Source organism: Idiotropiscis lumnitzeri, chromosome 13 (assembly GCF_059441095.1).
Source record: "Idiotropiscis lumnitzeri isolate Australia: NSW breed Sydney's pygmy pipehorse chromosome 13, RoL_Ilum_1.0, whole genome shotgun sequence".
Lineage (NCBI taxonomy): Eukaryota > Metazoa > Chordata > Actinopteri > Syngnathiformes > Syngnathidae > Idiotropiscis > Idiotropiscis lumnitzeri.
In genome coordinates this window covers 8,373,088-8,382,582 of record NC_142403.1, presented here as the reverse complement: position 1 = coordinate 8,382,582, position 9,495 = coordinate 8,373,088, and the positions used below count along the sequence as shown (strand labels likewise).

Below are 9,495 nucleotides of genomic sequence, written 5' to 3'. Positions count from 1 at the left end.
CTCCAACAATTTTATAATTGTCGGCACCAAACATTTATATTGCAGTTGAAAATTAAATACATGTGAAATTATGTTTAAAAAAGAACAAAATCTAATCATATACTGTGTTAAAACTGACCATTAGTGGACTGTGGAAAGGTTTGGGACGCATTATTAGTATGTATTAAATAAAATACAAAAAAAAAAAAAAAAGAAACGGAATGTAGTCATCAGAATCTGAACGGAGGCTAAGCTCAAAATGTTGAATCATTTTGAGATATTAAATTACACCCAGGCATAAGAAGCCCAACCTTTTTTCAGCAGCCAAGATGACTAAATAGACAAACAAACATTCAAAACTTATTTTCTGTTGTTTAAATGTTAAATCTTAACATGCACTGCCCATGGGAATCGACGACTCCAAATGGTCTGTGGTGGAAGTGGAGGCCATTTAATGTTCATGCAAACTCCAAAGCTCTGTTTTTCTTTTAGTGGGCCTGTCTGCTGCTGTGTATATATACACATGTTTTTGCCTCCCTTAATTATTGCCCACTTTGTCTAGTTAGGTTACACATACAGTTAAGTAGTCAAGTTTCCACCACAGTACTGTTCATCTTCCAACAGAAAAAGTTTGAATTTTTAATCCTGGCATTTCTTTTGTTATAAATGAGGTGTGTGCAGGATATCTTTTTTAGTGCAACAATGAGATACACAAAAAGTAAAATTAAGGACAATTTACCGTACAGAGGATATCCAGCATTACGTATTCTTTCGCCATGGTATGTGGCTGTTTGAAAACAAAAGGCACAATTTGGTATCTCATTTTATTCCCATCGTCACTTGAGAGTGTAAAATCTCTGTCACCCAATCGATGGATTGTATTTGTCCAGCCTCCTTCGGGCACTTCCCCACTACACTGAGTATGATGATGCCAACGAGTGGCATGATATGGAGCAGTAATGTAAAGTAAAGTTTGCATAATTTCCCCAATGGCTTAACAAGAATCTATACGGGAGAGACACCTGCACGGCCACTAACGCCACAGCATCACGCTAATACTCACCAAATGTAACATTCACGTATAAATGCATTCACCTTTGAAACTTAATCAACACACTGTCTGGAAGTAGACAACCAGGACTCCCTGAATATCTGTGTGAGATTGATGCAATTATTTAGTACGATGAAGCCTGCAAGTTTTGGTAGTGTTCACGCCAGGGCTGTTGATCTGCAGAAGGTTGAGCCGAGACAGGATGATTGCAGGCCAGACAGGAAATGAAGAGAGATAATGATAGGTCAGCCTGCCATATGTCTGTGTTCACTGCGTCCCAGCAAAGTCAGACTGGTTAGAAGCATTAATGGACCGGACAGACAAGACCAATGGGTTTGTTTTCTGACAGCTCCAGATTCTTTGATTAAGATTGTCTCTGAGGTTTATTGAAGATCCTCGCATGCAACTCTTCTCATGTGTAGTGGATAAACCTCTTACAGTATGCTAAGCATCAACGCTAAAATAAGTTGATTAAAAACAAGTTTAAAAAAAATCAATAAATAAAGGAAGAAGATGAATCTTATCTTTGCTACAAATTTCCCCATTGTGGGACCAATAAAGGACATCTTTAACTTTATGAATCTTTCTCCAACGATCAATTATTTCCTTTTAAAAAAAGCACACCATTTTATTTATTTAGATCTGCACATCTCTTCTTTGTCTTTAACCCTATGCCTTTAGCTCATTCCACATTGCCAAAAAATCAATTATTTTATTTTTATTTATCCTATGATTCTTACAAAACATGGAGTGGCTGTTTTGGAACGACAACAAGAATACAACATGCAATGTACTGTATATGTCATTTATTTTGTTTAATCATCATCAATTCATCAGCTGAATCCTCTTCGCGTTTCCATCTGATTGTTTCAAGTCCACTTTCCCAAATGGTCTTGAGATCCATCTGGTAAGTGGTGGTAGGGAAGTGTAGAAGAGGGAATGGGGCACAAATAAATACATAGGGAAGGATGTCAACAAATTAAACCAATAATTTTGATTACTTCTGAATCCAGGTACTAGTAAGTAGAAAGTTGTCCACACTGGGTTTCTCTGCATACCTTATATGCATATATATATATTTCTCCAAAGATGACCTTGTGATTCCATAAAAAAAGGATGTTTTTTAACAGTTGTCCACAGAATATAGCATAATTGTTCCAGATATAATTGCTCCTTGTCATGGTTCAGTTCATGCGTTAATTCTCCACAGTGGCAAATAGCGGAAGCTGTATTGTACAGTATACTTGTGTGCAACGTGACACACCTGCACATCCAAGCACACTTAATTACACATACGCACACACACGCGCGCACGCACACACGCACACGCTAAAAAGGCCTAGTGGTCTGTCTATTGTGTTGCCACAGTCCTTGTGTCCACGTCTCACAGAAAGAGTCCACTTGGGGTATTTCAGTTTGACCAGCCATTTTGAAACCACAAATCTCCCAAAATGTAAGAAAGTCAAAAAGAAAGCAAAAAGTTTGATGTGGACTAAAAAAAAAAATGAAGCAATTGATGAGCAAGTGATCCTGATCTTGTCAAAACCCTTCATCAGGTCAACAAGAGTCCAACTGTCCTTACACACGCATTTGACGGACCTCCACGGTTAACCTGATGTCTTACTTCAGTCCATCGTAGTACCTCAACCTTCTTCAGCAAGTGCCCTTTTAGATAACACACCTTCAATATGAAGATGGAGAACAACACATGCACAGTGAAACAACTTCAGGGAAAGAATTGTCCTCTGTCTCCTTTTAGTGTTTGTCTTCCAGCACGTTCGTTCTTTCCGATTGGTTTTATGTCCATCAAAGCTGGGTTGCCGGGCAGAGGGAAGTGGGCTCTCACATCAGTATCACTGTAACATTTCAGTTACCAAATCCAAGCTCCCTAAAACACACGATCATGCAAAGTCAGGCTACACCAAGGCTGGTGCGGCTCCAACTGGATGGGTAAACTGACCCGTCTTTCAGAACACACATAAATTGTGATTGAATAGAAACAAGTACATGATGAATAACATAAAACGGGAAGTGGTAGTGGTGAAAAACTAAAAGTAAACAAGTTTGAGGCACTGCAAGTCAGTTTTGTAGTGTCTAGTTGGGAGAGATGGGTCAGGCAGCTTGGAATTTTCCAATGGCTCGATCTGGCACGGTTCCTCCCCCGCTATTCTTCCTCAAACTGGTCGTATTGTGACTGCACCACCTTGGATGTCTCTTTCCTCACACCTGAACAGGAAGTGTTTGGTTCATCTGTAATCTCATGTCCTGAATGCTACCTAGAATCTTCTTCTGGTGGCCAGCCAATGTAACGCCTATCCGCAGCAAGTCCCTGAATGGTGGAAAAGAACAAAAGAGGAAGAAGGGAAAGTGAGTGCAGGTGGTTTGGTCATAAAAAAATAAAATCAGACAATCATTCAACTGTAAATCTAATTTCAGCCACAAGTAAACACGGGCTGAATGATTCACCGTCTTGGTCATCACCCATAAAATGCCTCCTTCAGTTTAAGTCAACAAAACGGGGAATGCGGGAACATGCTACTGTTGCTCGGCAGGTGAGCGAAAGGGCATTAGTTAAACTGCCAGAAAGTTACAGACAATGATTAAATCGCAAATGAAGCTACTGTTAGGCAGCTGAACTGAAGAGCAGTCACACATGCCCAAAAGCTTCACTTTCTAACAAGTGTTTTTTTTTTGGTTTGTTTATTCTTAAGGGAAAATGTGTAAAAGGGATGAAAAATAGAGATGATGCAGAATATTTCTGTAGAAACAGGTACATGCACTTAAAGAGATGAAAGGAGACTTGAGCCCCTCTGCTATTTTTCTGCTGAAATAAAAAAAAAAAAACTAAATTAAAATTAATATACGTGCACAAAATACAATTTGACACAATATTACTTTTAATAATAGATTAATATATTCAGGATACAGTTTTTTATCACATAGTGATAGAAGTTGAGTACTAAAGCAATTAATATCAATTCGGTCTGCAGCACAATGACAAAAAAAAAAAAAAATAACATACGCATATCCAGAAAAGGTCGGATTTTTTTTACGCTATATTTGAAAAGTCTTACTTCACCAACACTTGAGTGTAGTCAGTTATTGAAAATATTACCTCGAGGTTATCTCACAGCTTCTTTAGCTCTCTCTAACTCTTGTGACAAACCCAGTGAATATTAGAGGAACAAATGTCTTTGTGCAGTCCATATGATTGTTTTGCATATTTTTCCAGGTTATTTTCTAGAAATCAGATGACGATTCAACAATGATGAGAGTTTAAGGATAATGAATAATGTAAATAGGTAAGTAAATCTGAAAAGACAGAAAGTAAGTGCTTTTATTTTTTATGAATAAATTACAAAAGTGCTATTTTTCTAATTTGAGTTCATGCTCCCGAAAATGTCTTTGCACGTCCCATTGTTGAAACGACAACATCAAGATTCTGCCTGCACAAACCTCAGTTTCAACTCGACATCAAGCAAAATCCACTTTACCGCTTGATGGAGGCATGGCTTTCGTGAACATTTATTTTGTTTGTTTGTTTGATGTAACGTATGTATGTTTCCATGCAGGTAAATACACTCATTTAAAGGCCTGGGAGAGTGCATCATCGTCATTACTTAAGAGGGTCTAATCCAATCCCTCCGGGGCAACGATTAGTTTACTGTTGGGGTCTGCCACAGTCTGTGTCCTCTCCGTTCAATCACACACAAAGAGAGGATAATCTAATATTATACACAGATACCTAACACCGTGCTTAACTCAGTGACTTTTGGCTTCATCTATTTGAGCCCAACCTGGAGCCCGAAGATGCAAATAGAGTGTGTTCCTGAGCAAACGCATATTCACACCCCTTGTGCATCCTCTCCAAACTTCAACGAGGGCGTATCACTTCACTTACGCACAAATACAGTAAGGTTTTTGTTTTTTTCATAGTTTGTCATCCCCATCAGCACAGTGACAGAGGATGAAATGAAAATAAATGGGTGCCATTAGAGGAATTACTGGCCATTTGGGGCAACAGAGAGCCACAGTACACCACACCTGTCAGCCTGACCAAATTGAAACAAATTACCCCCACCTCGAGTGCCTATTACGTGGCTAATGAGAAGGATTTATTTATCATTACAATCCTAATTCATTTACTTGATCATCATCGGCCTCCTAGTTTCATGAGTTCCAATACATAATTTCCGCTTTGTAAACAGCAGCAGGAGGCAGGTGAATTTTCAAGGTCAACAATTAGTTGCTGGGGGGGGGGGGGGGGAGCGGACAATATAAGTCTGACTTAAATTATACTGTAGATTTGAAAATGGAGCACAGTAAAGCAATTCCTACTTTGTTCCTGGGTAAGTTGTGTTATATTGCCATCATTTGTTTTGGTTTCTATTCTTGTGCTAAACACACACCATGACTGCTCCTTCACTATCATCACCACCTCATCATTTTGAATTTAGCCAAGAGCCTTTTAAAATTCTGGCAAGGTCAAACCGCATTCCACCCATTTTGTTCTCAACCTCAGATCAATCACTTCAGGCCTGATTATCTGAAGTAACTCCACTCACTCTGCTGTCATCTGGGCAACCAGGTCAAAGGAAGCAAATCCGGCATTGATGAAATTGTCATGGTAGCGGCTCATCTTGATGGCGTCCAGCCAGTCTCCCACAGTGGTGAAAGTTGTATAGTCGGGCACACAGCGGTCAAGCAAGGGTTGGGATACCCTGCGTGGTGGAAGGCAGGTAAGGAGGAGAGAGAAAGAGAGAGAGAGGGTTAAGGTGGTTACTCCATTGCCTCTATCGGCCAACCTAACACCCCCAAAATACCCCCCTAGCTGAGCGCCACCTCACCACCTCTCCTCCTCCTCCTCTCTCCTCTCCTCTCCGCCACATGTCATGAGTTGTGCATGTGTGTGGGGGAATGGGTGGAGCTAGGTGGGTGTCACTTTAATGAGTGGAGAGACTGGCTGGAGGTTTGGTTGGTGGATGCTGGCGCTGCAGCTGGTGAGGGAAGGTGTATGTTCATAAATGAACTCTTAAATAAATGATGCCCATGCTGCAGAATTAAAAAAAAAAAGTCAGGAGAGTAGATCTGGCACTTGGCCTTTACAACAATTAAGTCCACAAAAAACATCTATGAATGAAAATGCAAAACAACAATTGCTCTAACAATTGACAATGAACTGTAAAAACGTGTTGCAGGGTTTTGAAGATTGCTCGTGAAAATTGATGAAATAAGATTTAGCATTATATAGGTTAGTATGCATTTGCTGATTGCTGCTAAATAATTGTGTGTGACCATTGAATAAATTCATGTTGATGAATTAAAAAAAAAAACAATTGTTTGCATAATTCTTGATACAGTATACCACAGCGGGCCGAAGGAGGTCCCTTTTTAAAGAAAAACTCATGCCCCTTTGCTGATGAGTGCGCCAGATAGACGGCCCACCTTGGAAGTTTAATAAAACTGTAACGACTCATGGAAAAGTGGAGCGGATGAAGAAAAGGCGGGAGACAAGAGGTAGAGGGAGGTGTGTTGAGGCAAGTAGTTTGCAGGGCGAAAGAACTGGGAGCACCAGGAGAGAGAAAGAGAGCTACTGTCTCCCCTTCTCTCTGCTCTGTTGATTCCTGTCATCCTTTTTGATGGCATTAGATTCATTAACAATTAAAAGAGGAATGAAGAACGGTGGAAAAAAGAGAACAGGCAAAGAACTGTAGTTAATAACTGTGATACAGAGGCTCCATTGAGTGGTGTAGATTGAGTGATTTTTAATAAGAGCTATGCTTCGCTGCTCAAGGCCTCAGGCTGTCATTAAAGCCAGACCACGGCTCTTCTTTAATGGGGTATTGTTGGTGCTCCTACTCTAAAGTTAGCTTCAAAAAGATCCAGTATGTTGCTGGCCACAAGTAATCAACTAGTAGGAGCACAGTAGGAACGCAGGGTAATGTCCGAGTTTCACTAATGGTGATGATACTGGCCACAACTAAAATGCTTAGAACTGTGACAGTTTCTCCAAACTTTGGTCATTATTTTTTTTCAAGACTGCAAAGTAGTGGCTGTGTGGAATTTTTGTTTTTAAATCTTAAGAGAGTTGCAACGGTTGAAAGAAAAATACATAAATGGCCAATGCAATGCGAGCCATAATAATAGTATTACAAATATTATTGCTCATTACTATGACACCCTATGGTGCAGTCTGTAATGATGTCAAACGTGACAATTTGACATGATACAAAGAGGTTTTTGCCAAACTATGTTAGGTAGCCCCCAGCTAGCCTTCAATGCCAAACAGGACGATAGTCTCTCCCTATTGCAGATTTGTCGGCAGGAGGCCACCTCTCTGCTGGCCCGTTTTAAATCTTGTTAGTGGCTAATTAAAAGGCGCTCCCATCTTCTTTTTGCATCGCCTTAATCGAGCTAATTAACCGCAAGCTTAATCTTCTAAGAACGGCATTACAGTGGCCAACCGAGACCCTAGTTTCCCCCATGAGCACAACCCAGGATTGTCTGCAGGCCCCCCTCAGGACGTAAAGACCCTGATGCAGGGACAGATAGGTAGGTCACCCCCACCCTAATCCCAATCACTCAAACTCTGCCACCATATACCCTTCAAACTCTTTCCAAGAAACTGCTTGTGGATGATGGCAGTGCTACTGACTGTACAGAGCATAATTGAAGATACTAGTGGCCCAGACACAGGAAAACGGTGACCCCTCAGTTATGCGCGAGAAGTAGTACTGAACAAATTAAGTAGTTGCTTGACTGAAGCTATGATGTCAGCTAAATCTGATACAGAAAATAGCTCAAATTTATAAGTGACCAATCAAAGCAAGCATTCATTCCTGTTATCTTCCAAACAATCCTCCTACTTACCCGGTAGATTGTGTGCTGTTAGTGACCACTTTGAGGCTGGCGGCATTGCGGATTAGTTTATCCAGGGTGGCAACTATCTGGGTGAATTTTGGCCGAAGGTTGCGTTCTTTCACCCAGCAGTCTAACATGAGCTGATGTAGTGCCGTGGGGCAGTCCATGGGCGGGGGCAGTCGATAGTCCTGCTCCACTGCATTTATCACCTGTGAGGAGATCATAAAGAAACAACGGTGACCTCCACTTGACAGAATGGGAAGCGAAATTAAATGGGTAAAACAAAAGAAAAGATAATCAGGGAAAAGTTTCTGCTTAAAAGGCCGGGAGAGGTTGATATAGAAAAAATGGCACAAAAGCCAGAATAGTGAGACAGGAAGAAAAGGTATTCAACCTACGCAATGCTTAAAGACAATATATTCGAACAGAAACCTTTGCAAGTCTTAAACACATCTATGAATGTCATCAGCTTACATCTTGATTGCTCATGTCCCAATACGGCCGCTCTCCATATGACATGACTTCCCACATGACAATGCCGTAACTCCACACATCACTTGCTGAGGTGAACTTCCTGTAGGCAATTGCCTCCGGTGCCGTCCATCGAATAGGAATCTTCCCTCCCTGTGGATATGCGAATGAGTAGGTGAGCATGAAATACTGGAGGGATGGAGCACAAACACAGAGTCACACACATACAAGAGGAAAAGAGAGTGTGAGATAAATGCAATCCGAGGAAACATTTATGCACAGACACTCGGGGGCAACACACAATGTTAGTAGCATGGCAACAAAACAATGACATATAGGAACATATGACGTTTGGATAACAACAATATGTACACATATGTCAAATAGTATGTATGGCAAATCATGTTTAATGATTATCTGAACATGCTTCTGTCTTTATTGCTATTATTGTAATTATGGCATATTTTATTTTATTTTTTTTATTCAATGTAAAGAACAAATCTCAATCAAGGCAAGGTCTCATAATTAATTTATTTATTCTTTGTTGAACCAGGTAATTGAGAACTGATTCTCATTTACAATGGCAACCAGTCATTTGTTTCTGTGTCTTGCCCAATGACACTCTGACAGCATTCAGGTGGGATTTAAACTACTGACCCTTCAGTCACTTAACCGCCCGTTTTACTAAATGAGCCATAGCCTACCCTCAAGTCAATTAGGGTTGATGTTGCTTACTGTCATCAGACAGGTTTGAAATTATGTTAGAGACAGACAAAAATAAGGTGCCCCTGTAATGAGACCACTCTCACAAAATATATTTTCAGCAATTGTTAGCAATAATTAATTAGAGTGCATTGCAAAGGGAATAGCACATGTAAAAATAGATTGCGTATGAGTAAGTACGAGTATGATTTCCCCTGAAACTTCTGAGATAACATATTGAAGCCCAAGTTATCTCGTGGTTCTGCTGTCCAAATTAAGATCAAAGACCATTCCCCGTGTCCCTTAGTAGAAAACACATTGGTGGTGTCAAGTAGCTGCTTCAGTCTCATAGATTGCTTTTGTGAGTTGGGCTCAGATGTATAATTTATTTATGAATACATGATTTATTGACGTAAAAATGTTAGATGCAG

At 40.3% G+C, this 9,495-nt stretch overlaps 1 protein-coding gene across 14 annotated transcripts in view; it reads right to left on the bottom strand.

The window, feature by feature from the left end:
* Nucleotides 1-1,821: 1,821 nt before the first annotated feature.
* Nucleotides 1,822-9,495, bottom strand: part of ephb3b (eph receptor B3b) — a 52,909-nt gene continuing 45,235 nt past the window's right edge. For 6 of the 14 annotated variants that reach the window (XM_088312345.1, XM_088312348.1, XM_088312350.1 and 3 more), the window contains exons 13-16: nucleotides 8,366-8,551; nucleotides 7,901-8,100; nucleotides 5,596-5,751; nucleotides 1,822-3,359 (exon numbers count right to left, since the gene is read on the bottom strand). In XM_088312345.1, coding sequence (XP_088168471.1) covers nucleotides 3,251-3,359; nucleotides 5,596-5,751; nucleotides 7,901-8,100; nucleotides 8,366-8,551 — 651 coding nt within the window. In that variant the 3' untranslated portion in view covers nucleotides 1,822-3,250. The remainder of the gene's footprint in view (nucleotides 3,360-5,595; nucleotides 5,752-7,900; nucleotides 8,101-8,365; nucleotides 8,552-9,495) is intronic. The other 8 variants (XM_088312349.1, XM_088312352.1, XM_088312353.1 and 5 more) reach the window with 3 other exon arrangements.